Source organism: Fistularia commersonii, chromosome 5, assembly GCF_037954325.1.
Source record: "Fistularia commersonii isolate RoL2024-O1a breed Wild chromosome 5, RoL_Fcom_v1.0, whole genome shotgun sequence".
NCBI lineage: Eukaryota > Metazoa > Chordata > Actinopteri > Syngnathiformes > Fistulariidae > Fistularia > Fistularia commersonii.
In genome coordinates, this window is record NC_141288.1 from 8,663,063 (window position 1) to 8,686,869 (window position 23,807).

At 40.6% G+C, this 23,807-nt stretch overlaps 1 protein-coding gene across 2 annotated transcripts in view; it reads left to right on the forward strand.

The window, feature by feature from the left end:
* The window catches only part of tmtc1 (transmembrane O-mannosyltransferase targeting cadherins 1), a 129,318-nt gene that overhangs the window by 99,444 nt on the left and 6,067 nt on the right, over nt 1-23,807 (forward strand). The window contains exons 9-17 of one of the 2 annotated variants that reach the window (XM_086146697.1): nt 6,103-6,270; nt 10,027-10,140; nt 14,458-14,601; nt 17,972-18,080; nt 18,303-18,405; nt 18,748-18,883; nt 19,502-19,646; nt 19,827-19,982; nt 22,755-22,877. In XM_086146697.1, the coding sequence (XP_086002823.1) occupies nt 6,103-6,270; nt 10,027-10,140; nt 14,458-14,601; nt 17,972-18,080; nt 18,303-18,405; nt 18,748-18,883; nt 19,502-19,646; nt 19,827-19,982; nt 22,755-22,877 (1,198 nt within the window). The remainder of the gene's footprint in view (nt 1-6,102; nt 6,271-10,026; nt 10,141-14,457; nt 14,602-17,971; nt 18,081-18,302; nt 18,406-18,747; nt 18,884-19,501; nt 19,647-19,826; nt 19,983-22,754; nt 22,878-23,807) is intronic. The other variant, XM_086146698.1, reaches the window with a different exon arrangement.

A 23,807-nucleotide genomic window follows, 5' to 3' on the forward strand; every position in this document is an offset into this window, starting at 1 on the left:
AATAAATACAAATATGCAGGGTTTACTGGTATAAAATGTGAAGTTGGACAGAAAAAAAGCAAATAGTGAAATAAAGAATAGATAAGCAATAACGAAACAAAATAACAATCATTGTGACATTCTTTCAGTGCGGTATTAATAATTATGTCGCAGGATAAACTGCCTGAATAGTTTACAGTATTGTAGATTGATAGAAAAGAGGTTTGAGTGCATGTGCTTGTATTTTTGTGTGTGAGAGAGAGGTATTGACTGGCATCAGCCAATAAATGTCTCAAAAAATAATTTAAAAGACGCTGCTTGCTAAACCCAGTTGAGAATACATATCATTCTAGAAAATAACACAAAAGCACCGTCACGTCGTCATTTTTTTTTGTTTGTTTTTTCATCATAGCCTTCCTCACTGCCACCTTGATGAATTCATAGTCAGCTTAAATGTTAAGATCAAACAGCTGGAGCAATTTGATTTCATTTTTATGAAAATCAGAAATAATTCAATTCAACACACCTTTGCTCGGTCAGTGTATAGGTTTTCTCCACAGGGCTGAGACAAACCTAAAAAGATGACATTGACTGATTACAAATAATATAGTCCTGACATTTTTGAGACACACACCAAATTTGTGCTTTGGGAAGAAAAACTCAAAGCGAAACAACATTTTGGCAAATTTTGGAGTAAAATCCTTAAAAATCAGTATATATTTATGCTGCATATGAATATCACAGTCAAGTCAGTCTAAACATGTTATACTGTTGGGTAGTCAGCCAGGTGAACAGGACATTATTTAGATGGCAATTCATCAAATTAACCTCCAAAAGACTCTGGACAGATGCCTTTCTTATTCAGAGGAAAGATAAAGAAAACATCAGGTTCATAACAAGTGACGGTGAATATTTAATACCTTATCACCATCCAACTAATCTTCAGATAAAATAAGCATCAAGCTATGGACATAAATTCATTTTGCCCCCTGTTTCTAGTAGAGCAATTTCCCTGGCAAGAAAGAGTGATTGGATAATTTTCCCTTGATGTCTGTACTTCTTTCCCCGCTGTCTCATTTGGAATACACGAGTGTGATTTGATCAGTTTCATTTTATATGTTGACTATATCTGTCACTGCCCACATGAGCATGGGAAGGGACATGTGGACCTCGAAATGCGTGATTTGGAGGAACGGCCCCCCTGATCTGAACCCAAGCAGTGTTTTGTTATTGGACTTCTGTGCTCATCACAGATTGTCCATAACAAATACCATGTTCAGGCCTAAAGGTGTACATATGTGCACCTGGCACCATTACACCTTAGGCCACAGTTCTTTTATCGACCTTGTGGTCGTATTGTTGGACTTGCAGCCGCATGTCTTGGACACTCTGGTGAAGTGAGGGACAGAGTTGTCAACTGATCACCACTCGGTGGTCAGCTAGCTCTAATGGTTGGGGGGATGCCGGTCAGACCTGGCAGAGCCAAACATAATGTGAGGGTCTGCTGGGAACATCTAGCAGAGTCCCCTGTCAGAAGGACTATCAACTCCCACTTCTGGCAGAACTACAACCACGTCTCGAGGGAGGCGGGGGACATTGAGTCTGAATGGGCCATGTTCCATACTTCCATTGTTGAGGCGGCAGACTGGTGCTGCAGCCATAAGGCGGTCGGCCCCTGTCGGGGCGGCAACCCTCGATTTCGCTGGTGGACTCCAGCGGTGAGGGATGCTGTGAAACTGAAGAAGGAGTCCTATCCGGCCTCTCTGGCCTGTGGGGCTCTGGAGGCAGCGGACAGCTACCGACAGGCCAAGTGGCATGCAGCGGTTGTGGTTGCAAAGGCAAAAACTCAGGCATAGGAAGAGTTCAAAGAGACCTTGGAGAAGGACTTCCTGTGGGCTTCAAGGAGATTCTGGTCCACCATTCAGCCACTCAGGAGAGAGAAGCAGTGCGTTGTCAATGCTGTGTACTGTGGGAGTGGGGCGCTGCTGACCTAAACTTGAGACATTGTAGATTGGTGACAAGAATACTTCCGAGACCTCCTCAACCCTGTTGAAACGTCTTCCAATGAGGAAGCAGAGCTGGGGGACTCTGGAGCGGACACGCCTATTTCCGGGGATGAAGTTGCTGAAGCAGTCAAAAAGTTCTTTAGAAGCGGGGCCCCGGAGGTAGATGATGTCCGAGCTGGGTTCCTCAATGCTCTGGATGCTGTAGAGCTGCCCTGGCTGACATGCCTCTGCCGCATTACGTGGATGTTGGGAACAGTCCCGCTGGACTGGCAGATGTGGGTGGTGATCCCCATTTTTAAAAAGGGGGATCACAGGATGTGCTTCAACTACAGGGGGATCACACTCCTCAGCCTCCCTGGTAAGGTCTATTCAGCGGTGCTGAAGAAGAGGGTGTGCCAGGTCGTAGGATCCAGAAGGAGCAATGTGGTTTTTATCCTGGTCGTGTAGCAGTGGACCAGCTCTATACCCACGTCAGGGTCCTAGAGGGGGCATGGGAGTTTGTCCAACCAGTCTACATGTGTTTTGTGGACCTGGAGAAGGCCTTCAACCGTGTCCTGCGGGAAATCCTGCTTGGTCCGCATTGCCAGTTGAAAGTCTGACCGGTTTCCGGTGAGAGTTGGACTCCACCAGGGCTGACCTTTGTCACAGATTCTGTTTATAGCTTTTATGAACAGAATTTCCAGGTGCTTTCAGGGTGTTGAGGGGATTTGGCTTGGTGGCCGCAGGATCAAGTCTATGCTTTTTGCAGATGATGTGGTTCTGTTGGCTTTATCAGGCCATGATTTACAGCTCTCACTTGACCAGTTCGCAGCTGGGATAAGGATCAGCATCCTCAAATCCGAAAACATGGTGCTCAACCGGAAACAGGTGTAATGCCCACTCTGGGTCTGGAAAGAGGTCCTGCCCCAAGTGGAGGAGTTCAAGTATCTCGGAGTCTTGCCCATGAGTGAAGGAAGGATGGAGCGGGAGATCGACAGGCGGATCGATGCGGCGTCCGCAGTGATGCGGACTCTGAACCAGTCTATCGTGGTGAAGAGGGCATCCACCTATGGTCACAAGCTGTGGGTAGGGACCGAAAGAACGAGATTGCGGAAGCAAGCAGCCGAAATGTGTTTTCTCCGCAGGGTGGCCGCACTCTCCATTAGAGATAGGGTGAGAAGTTTGGTCATCCGGGGGGAAGCTCGAAGTAGAGCCGCTGCTCCTCTGCATAGAGGAGCCAGATGAGGTGGATCAGGCATCTGGTCAGGGTACCTCCTAGATGCCGGGGGAGGTATTCTGGGCATGCCCATCTTTGAGGAGACCACAGGGAAGACTCAGGACACTCTGGAGAGACCATGTCTCCAGGCTGGCCAGGGAACACCTTGGGGTCCCCCCAGAGGAGCTGGACCATGTGGCGGGGGAGAGGGAGGTCTGGGCCTCACTGCTCCGTCTGCTGCACCTGCAACCAGACTCTGGATATGAGGGGGAAGATGTATGGATGAATGGATGGATGGACATTTGTGATAGTATGGGTATTTGAAATACACAGCTAATCATTATAACAATTGGACTCCAGTGTGAGCCATGTGTAATCTTTTTAAACAGCACTGGTTTTTATGTTACCAAGCTTGAAAATCATCCTAAATGAATAGATGTGCGTTTCCCCAGACATTCACTGTGATCCTCAAATGCAGCCAGACACTGGCCAGCTTTGTTTCACTAACAGAAAATGGAATACTTTCAATCTATGTCATCGACACCACAAACTATCTGGACAAATAAATTATGATGCAACTTCTGGGGGGACCCCAAGGTGCCAGCTTTTTATTTTCTTTTTCTCATAATGAACAGTTAATTCACCATGTTACCTTTTTTATCTTTACATCCCTTAAAGTTGAGAGATGTTTCACTTTCGGTGAATAACTAAGCCTTTCAGCCTCAGTGGCAGAATAGGCACTCTGTTATGTCCTACAAGATCACGCAACTTTATAGGTAACACAGCGTTTCCCTTGAACCAACAATGACCTCAAGTAGCTCCATGGACTCAATCCCCGCTACTGACTGTGGCAGTGACCCACTTCTTCCCTCATGAAATAACTTGCTGTTGTGCTCACCTAAAGTAATTATCCACAGTCAACAAAATGTTACCATCTATTGGTGTTGACCTGAGATGACCTCGTGGCAGTGGGGAGGTTAGCAGTAGGGTGAAGGACAAACTTGGAGCTATTTAGATGCTCCTTTGTGCCCAGGGCCTTCAGACTATATAACACCAGTCTGGATGGCACACAACTCTGACTGGCCGGAGGTGTATCTAAGCTACCACAACCTCACTTCAGGTTTATTTTTGTTTATCTTTGTCATTGCTATTGTCACTCTGTTTATGTTCCTGTCCTCGTTGTTGTCGTTTTGGTTGTGTTTTTTTAAATTCTTTTATCCATTCTTATCCTTGATGTTGCTGTTGTTGTTCTCTCTGCTGTCTATGTATTTGTGGATGTCTTTTGCTATCTTCTAATTGTCTCTCTATTTATACTTATATTCATATTATTAATACTACAACTGTTACGCTGCTGTTACAAAAGAATTTCCCCAATGGGGATCAATAAAGTTTATCTTATCTGTTCTTATCTTATCTTATCTTATCTTAGTATTTGCTAATTCAGCTGCAGTAAGTGGTCTCTGCCAAGATTGTGTTGGCTTTGGATGATCACAAATACATGAATTGAGAGGAATAATGAGGTGTGGTTTTATTCCACACTCATTTAAACACTTGCAAAACATGCCTTTGTGGCCTTTCATAAGGGACCAGAATGGGAGTCTGAATTATATAATATTATAAAGAACATTAATCTCATTTTAAAATTTACAACTATTGTTAAAAAAAAAGTTAATTCATTCTTTTCTCCTGTTGCTGATTGTTAATTTTCTTTTTTTCTTTTTTTTTCATTTCACAAGTTGCTGATTTCTTTATTTCATCCTTTGATTATTAATGGTAAATGATGTGGGGATGGGATGATCAGGATTTTGATTTGGTGTTATGTTTTTTGTTTTATCGTCTTATTTAAATGGCCAATCTATTAATGAAATGTTACATGTGTGTGGACCTACAAATGTTTGTAGACCTACAATGAAGATAGTAACAGCCGAAGACATGTTGCATATTGTTAGTAAATATACTTTACATTATTTACATTATGTCATGCAATTGTCATAAAGTGGTTGCTATAATTTTATCAATCTTCATAGTTTTTCTATAAATGCTCATTTCTATAAAATCCACATGTGAAGTGACAGTGTCAACAAACAAACTCAAGTTTTTTCCCTGTTTCGAGCCAAGAAGGCATCGCACTCATGTTTCGAGTAAGAGCTCACTTCACTGAGCAGCTTCTATTGTGAGCGCATTTCTCTCTTTGTCTTGAGCTTCCCTCAGGGATACAATTCAAACAACCCCGCTCTTTCCGCTCACTGTCTTTCCCTTATTCTCTCATGATTCCATCTTTCTGCTTCCAATTGTTCTTTCCTCTAAACTTTTGCTCCTGTCTCTTTGGCCTTATCACTGTTTCCAAGTCATGCGAGTCTAAGCCTCTCTTGATACTCTCTGCCTGTGTCCTCACAGCCCTCCCCCTCCCCTTTTTATTTTTGTGCCTTGTTCCTTCGAGGGACACTATTTCAATGTATCTGCAGTCAAATGGAAAGTGTGCAACCACGTGGAAGGAATAAAAATACATGTGTGTGTGTGTGTGTGTGTGTGTGTGTGTGTGTGTGTGTGTGAACATTTACACTGTGTGGGTGTTTTTATTTCTGGCTGGCAGCATTATGTTTTACAATTGCTCATCCTTCCATCATGTTCCTGAAGACAGAATATCCTGCAAAGACTTTGAGAGATTTAGTCCACTTTGTCAGTGAAGAAATTATTATTACAGTCAAAAGTCAAGGTGGTTATGATTGAATAAATAGCTGAATAACTATGCATTTCATTCTCTCTCTCGCACTCTCTCTCTCCCATACACACACACACACGCACACAACATACACACACACTTTCTCACTTGCTCTCACTCCTTCGTCCCTTTCTACTTTAAAAATATATTTTTCCTTGCTTCCATTTATTTTCTATTTCCCCCCCTCTCTCATCCCTCAGTATGGGTTACTGCATCCTGGTGGCTCATGGTTTGAGTCGACTAGGTTCGGTGGTGGGCCGCTGGGGTACCACAATCCTCAGTATCTCCATGCTGCTGCTTCTCCTCCTGTTCTCTTGGAAGACCGTACAGCAGAACAATGTATGGCTCTCTAGGGAAGCCCTCTTCAGGTGGGTATGCATGTGTGTGTGTATGTGTGTGTACCTGCATGCATGCATGTGTGTGTCCCCATCTGTTCATGTGTGAACAGACAAAAAAAACAAATAACTTTTCATGCTTCTTTACTCAATGGTCAACTCCCCCACAAAGTCAGACAATGAGGTGCCTATAGCATCAATGCAAATGTGTATTAAAATATCTATATGGAGGTTTATTCAGTAAGAGAAAAAGTAAACATAATTGCACAGCCATTTTAATCATAGCCAAGACTGAAAATGTAAGAAATGTAATTATAGAGTCAGACATAAATCACCTATTTGATTTTGGATTTATGCTTTTCAGGTCACGTTTTTGGCTCTCATGCTCTTTTTTGTAATATTTACTTGGAAAATTAGAAAATAAGTTTACATTTACCATGATCTATACAGTTTCAATCTTTATTGACTTGACTATCCAAACTCATTTTGAATTATATATTTTCCATACTGTGATTGGTATTATATTAGTATATACAGTATCACGTAGTATATACTGACAACCACATCGAGTCGGAGTATGCAGTAGCAAAATATTGAAGGAGGACAACTTAGTCCGAAAATTGGAGTTTGAGGGGGAGGAGGTCAAACCTTATTGATATTCTACCTTTTTTTCTGTCTCTTGAAATCGGTGGATGATGGATGACCCAGGGATACAGGGCAATTGTGAGTTCAGCACTGTTTTGCCAAACATGTTACGGGGAGATAACCCTGATCCTGCCATGACAATTGATGCCTGTCTGAAAGTTCTATGTATCAGAATGGTTTAGAGAATGGATGTTTAAGATAAGAATAGATGAGTACAATGAATGTAAATGTTTATGATAAACGACATGTAGGCAGTGCAGTGACAGTCGTAATGTCGATTTGACATAGAGGCCAAACTCCGAATAAAGATAGACAGGATATTATATTATTTTAATTGAAAAAAAACAAGCAGGAGTCATGAAGGTGAAATTTTTTTTTTTCAATTGGTTGTTTTTGCATTTTTTTCATTTTCTCACAACTCACAAAAAGAAAACAACGAGACGAAGGCAAAGGACCTTTCCATTTTGCCAGTATAGGCTCTAAAACAGCAGATGCATGTTTTTCAAGCATCCCAACCCCCGGGAAATGGCTAGTTTAAGGTCAAGGGACATGTTGAAATTAATCTTTTTTTTTCTGTCTTGTCATTTGCATATGCTAAGAAACACTGGTTGCAGTATTTAATGTATTATAAGACTTTTATACCTTTGCAGGACTTTCAAAATAAAAAGGGAACTTCCTGCAACATTAGTTTGGCTAAGAAAAGCAATTAACTGTATGAATGTAACTAGTATTGGGTGAAATATACCAACCTAATGATTTTTCATTTAATTGCCTTCTCAATTCAATTGAAATTGTGTGAGCAGCATGATTCTCTATTATACATCATACCCATCAGTTTCTTTATGATTGGTACGTCTAAAGCCAGGGCTGTCCACCCACTGACTTCGACATTAGGTGGGTTAGTTTCATCAGTTTATTGGAAGCAGTCCATTGCCTGCTCTGTGAGTAACCTTATGAATGTTCTCTGACACCACAGCAGTGAGTCACAAATGCTGTTCTATCATTACAAAGGAATTTTCCAAATATGTCAAGTAACACAGACCCAAAAAATTACTTTCTCTGAACTATGCTGGAGAAATTGATTGATTAAAATTATTTGGACATAGATTTTTAAATCACAACTGTGAGGACAGTCTGTTAGAGAGAAAAATATATTGAATATTTTGTTGGTTTGCTCTGGTCCATCAGTATTTTCAATACCCTAAATAATTTTTACAGCACTGTTGATTTTCTATTTCTAATCTATTATTGAAAGCAGATTTCCTTTTTGTTGGTTTTATTTTGTTTTGTGCATCGATTTCAAAAATTATTTTCTGTTTTACTTAGTGGTGATGATGCTGTTTCCGGTGAGTAACTTATTTCTCGAAATTAATCCTACTCTCTTTTGATATTATCTAAGTCAGGATTGTTGAGTTGATTGTTGATTTTTGTCCCTTGTCAATGTCCTTATTATAAGTTTTTTCATAATTGTCGAATAATGGACAATATTGTTCTTTTGTCAAATTGGTGTATCTGGACTACATCCCAAGCTGATGTTGGTTTTCTTTTGGACACTTTATCGGAAAGGGGAAAAACGTTGTGTGTGCATGTTACCAACACACTGAGAAAAAGAATTGGTTTCCAGGCACAGCACATGAAATTTTAATAGCTATTAAGATTTTCTTCTTTCCTTACGCTTCTCTGATATTTGCTCTTTACACAGCTGTATGTGCTAAAAACAAAATCACACAAAAATTATCAATGGAAATCAAATTTATTAACCCATGGAGGTCTGGATTTGGAATCACACTCAAAATCAAAGTGGAAAAACAGACTGATCTAACTTTGATGTAATGTCCTTAAAAACAAGTCAAAATGAGGCTCAGTAGTGTGTGTGGCCTCCACGTGCCTGTATGACCTCCCTACATTGCCTTGGCATGCTCCTAATGAGGTGGCAGATGGTCTCCTGAGGGATCTCCTCCCAGACCTGGACTAAAGCCTCTGCCAACTCCTGGACAGCCTGTGGTGCAACGTGGCGTTGACATGATGTCCCAGATGTGCTCAACTGGATTAAGGTCTGGGGAAACGCGCAGGCCAATCCATAGCATCAATGCTTTCGTTTTGCAGGAACTGCTGATACACTCCAGCCACATGAAGTCTACACCAGCATATGGTCTCACAAGGGGTCTGAGGATCTCATCTTGGTACCTAATGGCAGTCAGGCTACCTCTTGCAAGCACACGGAAGGCTGTGTGCCCCCCCAAAGAAGTGCCACCCCACACCATTACTGACCCACTGCCAAAGCGGTCATGCTGGAGGATGTTGCACTCTGTCACTTGTGCTCAGTGTGAATCTGCTTTCATCTGTGAAGAGCACAGGGTGCCAGTGGCAAATTTGCCAATCTTGGTATTGTCTGACAAATGCGAAACATCCTGCACGGTGTTGGGCACCTTTGGACATCGGACCCTCATACCACCCTCATGGAGTCTTTCTGACAGTTTAAGCAGACACATTCACATTTGTGGCCTGCTGGAGGTCATTTTGCAGGGCTCTGGCAGTGTTCCTCCTGTTCCTTCTTGCACAAAGGTGGAGGTAGCGGTCCTGCTGTACTACAGTACATCTCCTGATTTACTGGCCTGTCTCCTGGTAGTGCTTCCTTGCTCCTGACACTACACTGACAGACACAGCAAACCCTCTTGCTGCAGCTCGCATTAATGTGCCATCCTGGATGAGCTGCACTACCTGAGCCACTTGTGTGGGTTGTACACTCTGTCTCATGCCACCACTAGAGTGAAGGCACCTCCAGCATTCAAATGTGATCAAACCATCAGCCAGAAAGCATAGGAACTGGGAAATAGTCTGTGGTCACCACCTGAAGAACCAATCCATTTACTGGGGGTGTCTTGCTAATAGCTTACAATTTCTACCTGTTGTCTCTTCCATTTATACAACATCATGTGAAATTGACTGTCAATCACTGTTGCTTCCTAAGTGGACAGTTTGATTTCACAGAAGTGTGATTGACTTGGAGTTACATTGTGTTGTTTAAGTGTTCCCTTTTTTTTTTTTTGAGCAGTGTAGTTCACCTGTGGGGTTCCGTCCCCATCTGCTTCACAAGATTTATGCTAGGCCTCTTTTTCTCTCTCCACTATCCCCGTAATTCAGCTCGGGTATCCAGACACTGCCTCACAATGCCAAAGTCCACTACAACTATGCCAACTTTCTGAAGGACTGCAGTCGGCACCAAGAGGCCATTCATCACTACACCACTGCCCTCAGGTCTGCCCCACCTCAATCCCTAAAATAATACAAAACATGGCTTCTTTTCATTGTTTAGTATAATTTGAGTGTAGCAGGACAGCACCTGTTATAAAACTCAAAAGTTGGACTCCTAATCTTGTGTGTCCAGATCTGTCTTAAATTAAGGTGATAATGCAAATGTTTTGGTGCAGAATGTTCCAAGATCTGTGTTTCAATATTTTTAAATGTCGAAAAGGCAGTTTAGCACAATACGCCAAGAATATATTGTTTTTCCTGTTTCAATGTCAATACAGCTTCCTGAGAAAGGTGTTTTTCAGTGTAATCAAAAGTGTTCCTCATGCACTGTTGAAAGAATTATGCATTTGTCTGAATATGTGCCAACTCTTAAATCACTTCAATCCTTGGTACCACATTCAGGTGCACTTCCTGCTTAATCTGCTCAAACAGGTAACAGTTTTACACATTGCAGAAATGTATATGGAATAACCATTCCCATTTGAGCATGAATGAAAGCAAACCTCTGTAATAACCTCTGCAATGTACTTGATCTAAATACTGAAGCCAAACACACCATGCCAGTGCAATACACATCATGCATTTGAAAACTGAAAACTGAAGCAAACAGAAAACTGTTTTTTATTTATTCCAAAATACCACAGACCTGCCAGGCCAAGGATCAAACAAATGCTGAACTCAATAAGGTTTGGTTGTTTGATGGTCATGTCCAAATTTCTGACCTGCCAAAACCTAACTGTGTTATAATTTTCCTCACTTGTCATACTGTGTCGATTATGCCCTCACCTTGCGCGCTCGTAATAGACCCTTTAAATATTTCAAGTCGAAAACACATTTTTTCTGATTCTGATAAAGCTCCAGCATCTTATTTATCACTGTTTCAAGGCTTCACATTGTTCTTCCCTGCCGCGCAGCAGCAGGGCCGAGTGCTGTAGTGAGGTGTGGATTTCTACACGACAAGCACTGCCAGACTCAGTGCTTTCATCCTGCTCCAAATCAAATGCCTCCTTCAAGTACCCTAAAACCCACCTGAACTCTTACGCTTGCTTGAAGTCCCCTGCCTTTTTTCCCCCTGTCTTTTTTACTTTCCTGTGAAGGACAGAGAATCCTTTGAATCAGTCCTTGAGAAGTCCTGATATTTTTTCTTTAAATTCCTAAAGTCACTTTTCTTTTCAATCTTCTCTTGGCTCCTTCGCACGCTACTTTTATTTGTTGCCTCAAGATTCCAAGGAGACATTTTTTTGTTTTTTTTTCAATCCACTTGGCAACAGAAACTTTATAGGTTGTCAATGGTTCACAACCCCAAGGAGTTTCCCCAGGGGTGTTAAAGCAGCTGTATACAGGCCTGTTTCATAAAAAGTTATCCGTCAAATGCTTATGTCTCAAAATTAACTGGATGAATCATTATTAGATCACTGCTGGCCCCTGTTTTTAGAGTGATTTCCATTGTCTTGGAAAAAAAAATGTCATTCTTGACTATATCAAGTCTGGCTCTAAGATCCATCACACCCCTGCTCATCTCATGCCTTTAAATATCAGCCTTGTAACATAATTCTTTGATCACAAACTTAAACATCATACTGTACTGCTCTTCAAAGCTCAACCTTCAAGAGCATCTCTGTTATATCATTCAGTTTCTGAACTCACAGTATTTATTTGTTTATTATATGAAAATATTGTTCAGTTTATGATATCAGAATTTTTTATTCCAAAATCAAAGTAATCTCTTAAAAAAACAATACAGGCACTATTATGAAGGCACATTGTAGATTCAAATAACCACTAAGCAGATGTGTAATAACCCCCAATAAACTACTGGAACACTAAGGGGTGCCGCTGAAGAGAATGACTACCCCAGTTCATCCCATTTTTTATCAATTATCATAATGCATTTGATGTATAGGTATACTCCCATCCACGTGTGACATCGACAGATTAGTTTATCATATAACTTAACTGTGTGATTAGATTAATGCAGTGAAATGTAATGTTGACAGTGGCTCACATGAACTGCCTGCACTGGTTAGAATATTAGATCAGCGCAGACTTCAGATTAAACACAATTAATGCATTCATGGTTGCCAAAAACACCCCTATTCAAAAGATAAATGGATCCTTTCAGAGCTCAGTTGTACAGACAGTTGTATAGACCAGTATTTTCCAACCTTTTTTGAGCCACGGCACATATTTTACATGAGAAAAATCACACGGCACAGCATCAAATGAATATGTCAAAAACATTTATTAACGAATTAGAATGAAACCGTAGTCTCAATTTACTTAGAGTGAAATCTAATCTATCTAATATCTGTAGATTCGTCAAGTTGCAATGCAAATTTCCCACTGATGTGCAGCTTTTCCAGAACACTTTTTTCAATGTCTGAAGACATGTCATCAATATGTCTGAAAATGGTATTATTTGAGAAAACTCTGGCTATTTCTTTATCAACGCCAGAGCTGAGCATTTCTTCTACAATGCAGTTAGTATTAATTTTTTGCTACGGTGTGTGGCTGTTTGTATTTAGAGATGAGTTCAGCAACTTTGTAGCACGCTTTCACTGCTTTCTCACTCGTCTTGGTAGTTTTCAACAATGCTGCCTGTTTGTTTACGCAGATACAAGTACTTTTTATTTTAAAAATGTTTCACGCAAAGCGTCACTAATCACTCTGATACACAGGTGCACAGGTTAATTCGGGTTAACTCGTTGCCATCGAATGGGCACGCTGCCCACATAGACATAGGAAGACACATTATTTGCGTTGGATAAATAATTTTCGGACCAATCAGGTGAAAGTTGGGAAACACTGGTATAGACCAAGTGGCTCAGAATGTGAAGGACACATGATCAGCAGCTATTCATAGCATGTTCCCAAATATGTATGCGGTGTTCTTAAGTCAAGAATGAAGTTCCCATTTCCTATCCCGGGTACCTCGGCCTGGCTTGTGACATCATAATGGGCACTAACTATAAAATTGTATTTCAATTATACAGAGGTCTTTAGTTGCAATGATGGAGGGCAGCAGTATAAATGTCAGCAGAAGGACTGCTAGTTGCCTCTTCTGCACTTTCACTGCTGATTCATCTGCACCATTTGCTCTGAAGATAATCCTTATCGCTGTGACAAGGCACTTAGTCCAATCAAGAGCATGTCACGGTACACTTCCCTCTGGAAGTGTGTGGCCATTAGCGATTTCTGAGATGAACATGGTCTGACAGAGTTGCTCTTTTCCACAGCACTAAACCTGGTAGAATTGCTGGCTCAGACAACTTTAATGAAGAAAGAAGTATTCATTGAATCTTAAAAACTGTGAATAGGTACTACTTAAGCTGATTCCCTTAATATGCATGATTAAGTTTGTATGTCATTTTGTAACCAAATAAAACGGATGTGCCAAATCACTTTTAAACATTAGAATAAATAGAAAGGCAATCTAATTTGCCAGTAATGGAGTCCTTCACCTTTTTAGGTGCCAAGTAGACTTGTAATAAAAATCTCATTCAGGCTAAGTTATTATAAATTGTGTTCAAGGGGGCAAAAACACTTAGAGGAGGCCCAGAGTTTGTTGATTATTATTGCTGGATTAATTATTGTGTTTAATACCTTTCTCTTATGATTCTTAGGTATAAATATGTTATCAAGAGAAATTCAAAGATAAATTCAATTCTGAATCCTAAATTGTTTTTTACGTACTATGACAACAACCAGACCAATAAAGCATCATTGTTTGTCATTAGAAAGAAAAGGTTATAAAATTGAAAGGTTGGGGGTGATCTTTCAGTTCTATTCTTGTGATCCCTGTTAAGTTTTTGCATGTGCATCTGCACTCAGGAACAAAAATAAAGGTTTGTAAAGCTTATTTTAAGTGGTGGACAGTGGTGGTTGTTGAATTTCTCTTTGAAATACATTAATACATTTAAAGGGTGTAATATTCTTCAATCTTAACAACCTGCTAAGCACACATCTTACCAGTTTTGCAGTTAATCAGTGAATTTAATTACACAACAATCGTGCATGTTTTCTCTGTTCTTGAAAGTTGCAATATAAAAGAAAATATGTTTTTTACACATATCTGTATGTTTGTGTATTGCTTCTAGGATCCAGTATTGCCGATATAGGCATATTGACTATTATAGGTCAATTTAACACAGAGCATGTAATAGTATCAACGTAATAATAATGCAGGGGATTACACTTTAGAATCTAGCAATACATTCTTGCTGAAGATAATCAGCAAGACAAAGACAAGCCTTTATAGAGTTTTTTTTCCACTAACACACCCACAAATCCAATTTTGTCTTCATCTGATCCCCCACTCAGGTTATACCCCCGCCACGCCAGTGCTATGAACAACCTTGGTACACTGACACACAACCCAGAAGAGGCTGAGCGCTACTACAGGAAAGCACTGGACATCAACCACCAGCATAACCGAGCTCTCTTTAACCTTGGAAACCTACTCAAGTAAACCACACACACACACACACACACACACACACACACACACACACACACACACACACACTGCAAGCTTGGCAGTTTTCAGATTTGGTGACAGCACAAACATTTATACATGCAAACCGAATTCTTTTGATCATGCACACAGACACAACCTCATAGACACACACTCACACAGATATACTGTATACGGTATATTGTATATACTTGTATATACTGGACCACTGTGTCAGGAAGAATAGAGTGATGTTATGATCATCTACTAAAAATGAGCTTTCAAAACATTAGGTTCTACCATGACAGGGATGATGAGTGTTGTGAACTAGTTGCAGGATCTGTCCTCAATGTTCTCCAGCAGGTGTTCAACCAGACGCATAGCAGGCAAATTTCTCCTCTTGACTTATCTCCAACAAAGAGGAAACTTGTTTGAGTTCTCCATTTTTGAGATGGGTCTGGATGAGCTATGATTCATTGACAAATGAAAAGACACATTGTACTAGATCAGGCAGCATTTAAACTTCTTTTACAGCTCTAGATTCAGTTTATTCAAATTAATCAGTCAGTCAACCTGAATTGCCAAATCTGAAAACGTTTAGGACACGGGGAGTTTGTTCCTCCCCCAGGAACATCTTCATTGGATACAAAAGTTAAAAAAACGGGACAGTGTGTTATTTCTTGAAAGCCACCTCATAGTGCAGTGAAGAAGTAGATGAGAGGGGAGTAGATCTTCCTCAAGCTCAGCAATTTGGTTTTTTAAGCTATGATTAAAAGCATATGTGCCAATAAAATTCAATGAATAAAATTTTGAGCGCAGGTTTCATAATGTGGTTAATTTCCGTGGAGATTCTCAGTCATCCAGGTCATGGTTAATTCTTGTCAAAATCTTGTTCTCATAGAATCATCCAAGAGGCTTCTTCAGTTGAAGAACTGAAGAAACCTCTCAGATGAGATGTGAAACATCTTCAAGGGAAGAGAATCAAGTCCAGTTGCTATGAGAAGATTTTGACAAGACTGAAGAATGTTCAACATTTTAGACACCAAGTGATCTTGAAGGATTGTACAGTGAAAAGTCCAAATCTCTGTGAAATGGGCATCAGCGACCATGCCGAGGTGGGTTGGAGGGTTGAATGACACTGTAATGTACTGCACAGCCTACATCTAAGACTTAAGTTTCAGTTTTTTAATGCTCAGGCCACAGCCCTGAATCTGCCTCCCAATTTTTACATCCCACAGTTCTTAGACTGAGCCTATATCTACATACAGATATCTTGAAATTGTATTTGATGAATCTCTCTTTTATCCCGCATATTCATAAGCTGGTAAAACGAGAGACACCGACACCGGCTTTTTATTTCAATATTACATCCTGCCTTTATTATCGGTCCAGAACAGTCTGATTGCCGCTACTTTCATATCAGCCTTGGACCATGGCGATGTTTAATAGATGCCAGCCTCATCTCAGAGTTTGCATGCTCTTGACACCTTGTATCATCGGGCACTGAGATTTCACCAATTTCTCTCATTCATCACTGTGTGCTCTTTATTGGTCTTCATTGTCTACATGCAGACTAAAGCATTGTTGGATATTTATTTATAGGGCTATTCATGGTTTTCTTCCCACCTACCTTCTTACCTTCATCAGTAAGAGGAGCTTCGGATCATTTCAACTTTGGTCCCAGGATGTTCCCTCGCTGTCTGTCCTAAGAGTCAGAACTCAACTGGGAAAAAAAGGCATTCATGTTTGCTGCTCACTTTGCCTGGAATGAACAACACAAAAACCCAAAGGCTTGGTCTCACTGGATGTTTTTGAGGGAATGCTAGAAGACTTGGAGGTAGACACATTTTCATCCATCATCCATCCATCCATTATCTACCGCTTTATCCTATTCAGGGTTGTGGGGGATGCTGGAGCCTATCCCAGCTGCCTATCAAGCGAGTAGCAGACATGCCAGACTGGTCAGCATCTGAGGCTGCAGACACATTTGCTTGTAGATATTCTCCTGGACTTATAAATTCTGCACATTATGTATGTGTGGGTTTTTGTAATTGTGATCCAGAAGCCCAGTTATCTGATGATTACGTGTTTTTACAGTGTACATCAGGCCTGGCCAACCTGTGGCTCCCGAACCACATGCTGCTGTTACATCCATGTCGATTTTTGTTGTTGTGTGTTTCTTTTTTGCTGTGCGGGAAGAAAACTGAAGTGGCACGTGATTGCACGAGTAAAAAGCACATAAACACAAAATTCAACATGAACTTAATAGCCGCATGCAGCTTGGGAGCCACAGGTTAGCCAGGCCTGGTGTACATGGTTGTCTCTTTTTGTTGTAACTCTGTTGAAAGCGCTGCTACCTTTCTTCTTCAGGAAGCACTTGAAAAAAGACATTCAATCTCAATGTGGTTTTCCTTGTGTAAAAAAAAGAAATAAATCAAAATTGGCTTTGAACAGCCCAACTAGTTCAATTGTTGATCCAAGCATAGCTGTTGCACTATCCGTGACTTTTGCCGTCAGTCTTAAAACCAGTCATGAATACATCTCTTTGGTCAATAGCAAGGGTCCTGTCTTTAAATGTCACAATGTCAAAAAGTTCTTCTTTAATTCTGACACAAATTGATCAAATTGGCTCATCCAAAGCAATGCTAAAATACCACCATTTTTCAAGATCAGTTTATACATGTGCGTCAACAAAGATGCCAATGTCTGATATTCTGGTCGCGTCCCAGCGAATGATCTGGTCATGTTTTACATGTTTTGACCGAAATTCGCCTTTCAAGTCAGATTCTGATGTGAAAAGTCAGAGCAACCTCACCAACCCAGATTTGCCCAAAAGCGTTGGGATCAATCACACCTTTTTCAACTATACTTGCATTACTATCGGGCATTCACTGTACAGTCATTCTTTATTTCTTTTCAAATGTGTAAATGTAACTCCATTAAAAGAAAAACCTGATGTAGACTGGATAAAAAATTATAGCGACTCTAACCAAAGACCCACATGCTGGTCTTGAGCATCTTGTTGGCCTCCCCTGTTACATACTGTACATACCAACATTAATTCACATACACCTACTTTCATCCAGGTAAATAGTCCTGTACTGATGCCTACTCAATTCCTTAAACATAACTAGACTTATGTTTATATACATAAATACATAGCTACTACCAACATATTTGCACTTTCCGAACTTAACGAACTTACACCAACTTATACTTTCCCCCGTTTAATCTCACCTTTTCACTGAATTTTTTACAATTACATGCTTATTTTCCTCAAACTTACATTTACACATAGGACTTTCTTACACTTAATTACTGACTTGCAAGCACTTATTCTCATCTCTTCTCACATTTATACTCGCTCCTCATCTGACGCAGATCCCAGGGGAAGGAGAAAGAGGCAGAAACACTCCTGAAAGAATCCATTAAGTTCGGCCCACATTTTGCAGACGCTTACTCAAGCCTGGCGTCACTCTATGCTGAGCAGGTAAACCTTCATCAAATTGCGGGTTGCAATTCCTCGCACAAAATCACAGGATCTGAAGTGATGACCGAGGGCGTCTTGTTACTCGTCTCTGCTTCCTAAATCCTGAATGAAATAGCCTTTTGATGGTTAATCTCTAGGCACTCTGTGAACACACAAAGACTTCCAGCATCCTTTAACCTTGGCCTAGTTCACTGGACTCATTTGATGTGCATTTTCCCACAGAAACGATTTGCTGAAGCCAATGACGTATATTTGAAAGGTATAGAAAACTGTCCGGACAACTCAGACCTGCATAATAACTACGGGGTGTTTCTGGTGGATACGGGTGAGTCTGAAAATAGCTGATGGATGATAGATGAAAACTATACTGCGGCTCTGTTGTCCACTTCTAAAGGAACACAACTGTCTTTCGCTGCAGTACATGCTTTTTCTATTGGATGCACACAGCTAAATGAAAATACTGCGTGATCACTGAATCAACAAAGTATATCTTGGATTTCTGCAAAGTTTTTTCTTCAAAGTTTTAAATGGCAGGTTTAAAGTTAGGTAGATATTTCTTCCCCTTTACCTTTCATCTGACTCTTTTGTTGTTCTCTCCTCAAGTATCTTCAAAAACCTTCTGCTGTTTCTTGTCAACTGCTTTGTGTCTCTTTCTCTTGTTCTCAAGGAAAGAGTGAGCTGGCAGCCGCTCACTACCAACAGGCTGTTCGACTTAAGCCAGCTCACTATGTTGCCATGGTGAACCTGGGCCGCCTTCTCCGTTCCTCGAATGATAATAAAGAGGCTGAGTCTTGGTATAAAAGGTGAGATCTGAGCTCTGATATTGAAGATTAATTCCATAGAGATAATGTTTCAAATGCTGTCTGTCTGTAAAATTTAAAACCTCTAAGGAGGGGAGGAGGTGTTGGAGCACAAAACTTTAAGAAAGTATATCAAGCTACTGCTGACCTCATATTGTCAGCACTTTGAAGAAACTCTAGTTGTGTTGGATCCAAAAAAACAGAGAATTGATATCCCATTACCTGTGTAAAAATGAAGTGATTTAGCTTTATAAGACAGTGAAAAGACTCTTGATTTGAAAAATCTGAGGTATTCAACAATGACGGGCCAACCGTCATTTATTCCTTTTTCATTTTCCAGCACTCTTTTTAGATTTTAAAGTTTGAAAAACATATCGCCACATTGCATCTTACTAATGCTGTAAACTGTGTATTACCTTCCTCCCATTAAGTCCTGACCAGGCAACTTTAGGGTCATCAACAGGTCAGTCGAGCAATCTACTGGATCTACTACACCCTCTTGTGTTTGAGAGATCCGTCTAGCAAAAGAATTGCTCGCAAAAAACAGCTGTGGAGAACCATGGTTTACGAGTACAACATTGTCCAATCCATTAACCCCTGAATTTTGGCCTCTGTCTGCAGGGCACTCCAGGTCACACGGACAGTGGACATCCTGACTCCGCTCGGGGCGCTGTATTATAACACAGGTCGCTATGAGGAGGCACTGCAGGTGTACAGAGAAGCTGCCAGCCTTCAGCCAGACAGCACAGATATCTGGCTAGCTCTGGTGATTTCATACACACACACACACACACTAAACAAACATAGGCATCATTAAATGTGGCAAGCCAAGATAAGTGTCATTTGGCAATATTAAACAAACGTCTGCCTGACTTATGCTCATTGTTAAGCCATGACCTCAATCTATATCCTCTCTCACACGTATGCCAAATATGCTGCTCTGCAGGCTCAGGTCCTTGCCATGGCTGGTCATACCAAAGAAGCAGAGAAGATGACCATAGACATCATCTCTAGAGAGAACAGCTGTATCGAATGTTACCGCCTCCTGTCTGCCATCTACAGCAAGCGTGGCAACCACACAGAGGTGCGTGAGGGTTTGCATGTAAGTGTGAAAATGTGCTCCTCCTTGTGCAGCTGTGTCCCCTTCTCTTGGCCTCAGTATCTGCCAAATAACACACAGAGGTGGTCACAATCAGGAATGTTAAACACTCAGTGCCCGTGGGGCTGCCCGTTTGGTTACCATGGCAACTAATCACTTCTGCTCCGTATCCAACCACCAACCAGTCCCTGGCAGGCAGGTGCCACACATTTGCAGCTATTTTCTGTCAATGATTGTGGCTTGTTTGTCATCCATTTATGACCCAGTTTCACTTAGGATCAGAGTTCATAAGTTGTAATGCTGTATATCAACACCGCTTCACAGCATTAGGCAGCTAAACAAAGATGCGTCATATAATAAAGAAGCATCATATAATAAAAATCACAAAGCAATCTCCATTTCAATCAACATGCTATATATTCCATAGAATACCTCATTTTAATACATCGAGGGTTACTCATAAATATAAGTAATCAATTCAATTCTTTGTTTTACTAATATAATGTCCAATATCAGCAAGAAAAGCACTTTGAATCATACAATGACTTATTCCTAATGGTTTGTCTGCAAATAACAAAAAGCCTCTAAAGCAACATGAGAATTAAAAATGCATTTAAGTAGCTAGTTAAACCAGAGATACATGGGCCCAATGCAATAACACTGCACCACAGAGAAATGGTTTAAATACTTTACTGAGGGACAGGAAGACTGTAAGGATTCTCAAAGAGACACTAGGTCAGTAACAGAGAAGCCAGGAGGAATATCAGAGACCAGCTGGATCCATAACAGGCAGGCGCCTGTTGGCAAATCCCACATAGCAAAAAGCAGCCTGGCAACAGAGTGAGTGACCGGCTGGAACTTATGGAGGAGAGTCGACTGCCAATGATGAGTTGCAGCTGTGTATCAGGATGAGATGAGTAAGCTGAAGAGGTGGGCGAGCTTGGCAGTATGAGGTGGCAGAGGAGGGACCAGCAGAGAAACACTGAACAAGTTATGACAGCTACGACTTAATTATTCATGTTGCCACTGAACTGTCCTTTCCAAATTGTACCATAATTAACAATAATAACCACAATGATAATAATGATAATAATGTTATTGTTTAAAAGGTGCATAGGATGAATAAAAAAAGGCATAACGTTACATAGAAATGACATCCAAATATTGAAGTTGGACAAATTCACCAACAGCATTCCAACTATCACCAACTAACTCAAATTATGTTATACTGATGTCAAAGGCTGCTAAGTGAACACATTTTTTATTGCCTGAAAATACTTAAATATACTCATATATTCAACAATCCAGAGTAATCTGGATTTCTATGGTTGTATCATCAATACGTACATTTGTTCATATCACCCTTGATTGAACACCGATAATAATTCAGTAAGCTTAGATTAATGTATCTCTTCTCAGTATTTTACAGACAGGTGTTATAAGATTGCAGCTACATGTTACTCTGTAGCAATTACATCTGGCTGAAGGTATAATATGTGTTCAGTACTTTTGTCTAAATGTTTCAGCTCTAGTTCCAACACCCACTGTGTCACCAGCATGATGATGCTGGAGTGTCAATTTCACTGCTACTGCCTGCAGCAAGATGTTGTTCCTGATTTTTTTAAGGAAGGTAAATTAGATACATTTTATCCCTCAAGGAGTTAAAATGCAAAAACATTGATTGACAAACCCACAAGAGACACCATGTAAAAATATTAACAGGGATGATAAGAAAGGCAGTGAGAGACAGAGATAATGAGACAAACAAAAGACACCCGAAAGCTAAGACCAGGAAATGGGACGAAGCATATGTAGCGCTTGGCTTCACTGTGACCATGTTTGCAGACGAGGAAAGACCGGTGTGGTTACTGTGTCTAAAAATGTTGGCAGCGGACAGTATGAAGCCAATTACATTAAGGTGTCACTTAAGGACATTACACCCCTATTACATTGATAAGCTGCTTGGGTTTTTTTTCAGCGAAAACATGCCTAATATTGCCAACAATCATCCCGCTGTAAAAACTACTTCAGTAAACCAGCGAGCACTGTCATGTTAATAAATGTTAATAAAGTTATTCTTTGTCACAAGTTAATCTATATTCCTTTCTATTTTCTTTTCTTTAATGTGCATATAACAATTTTATGGACAAATTATTTTTTTATAGTTATGGCGGAGAGTGGGGGGAGCAAAATGTTTTTTCTTCCTAGGGAGGGCGTAACAGAAAATAATTGCGAAGCACTGCATTAAACTGACATCTTTCTGCCTGTACTAGACACAGGCTGCATCCATTAGGTGCAAATAATTAAAACAACATTGCACCTTTGAATAGTTGTAATGTAACGGCATTTAAGTCCTGCTGAAATATCATGTGATTGAAAGGCATTTGAATGTTTCACCCATGAATATTAGCATGTGACTGGGCTCTAAACCTCCTGAAATCAGGCAGGCTTGAGTGATAAGAATCGTTCGTTATTCTATTACATTTAAACCACAATGACTTAATTAACAAAAGTCACCTCAGAGTACTTCTCATGTAGAGCAACAGAACATTGAATCAGGTTTCTTGCTCCAATAAAAACTTGTGACCTCTGAAGTTAACTGCTTGCACAAGGCTGCCAGTGATGCTGGTGTGTGTGAAAAAAAACACTATGTTTTTCACGCTGCAATGGAATCACGCCTGAACATGTCACACATTGTTACTCCGCTGTTCCATGTGTCACCATGTGCACCGTGTTCTTACACGTCTCCCTGTGTCCTTGTTGTGTGCGTGCCAGGCTCTGGATGCTCTGGACCAAGCCCTGCGGCAGAATCCCAGTGATCTGACCATTCAGGCAGAGCTGTATTTCTCCAAAGGAAACCAGCTGCGAGAGATGAACCAGCTGGACCGAGCCTTTGAGGTACCGCTCTGTCACACTTCTTTGCTTTCTTCCATTTCATATCGGATGGTTGAGATGGTACATACATTTGTAACCTGAGACTTTTCGTATGCTTCATTTGGTTTTATGGGTTTTGTTCTGCTGAGACAATGTCTTTGAGCAAAACTGGCCTAATTAAACTTGATTTACATGGATTCTTTTTCTAGACCTCCAGTGATATGTGTAACAGGTTCAGCTAATATTTCAATCTGTTTTGGGACTCTTTCATTTAAATGTCTGCAAAAAGACATGTAATACATGAAGACATGTAACACATTACAAAATTGACCCTTCAGGTGAGTGAAATCATTTCAATTAGAAAACTTCTAGTACAAGTTTTATGGTCTTGCTTACTCATTTATCACTGAATATTATGGTAAATTATATTTCTGTAATAATCCTTTAAAAATCCTTTAAAAAACCAACAATATATTATAGAACTCATTCATTCATTATCAATTCCCCCCGTCTTGCACTCGGGGTCCCAGGGGTTGCTAGAGCCTACCTCAGCTGTCACTGGGTGAGAGATGGGGTTCACCCTCATGCACACATCTGACAATTTAGGTTTTCAAAAGAATCTACTGCATGTTTTGGGATTGTGGGAGGAAACCAAAGAACTCTGAGGAAACCCTCACAGTCAGAATCAACTTACTATACACTTTAAATACCCATAATGTTCTATAAAAATGAATAAAGTGACAAGTTTTGATGGTTTACTATCTAGGCACTTGTGAATCTAGTGCAGCGGTTGGGAACCTATGGCTCGCAAGCCATATATAAACCTGTTGGCTATCAGATAGCCAACAGGTTTATCTGCGCACACCCTCATAACGGAATAAATGGTGAAAAGCAAAAAAAGACGATGATTACCGTGCACTCCAGGCTGCATGGACAGAGGATTTTGCATTTGGA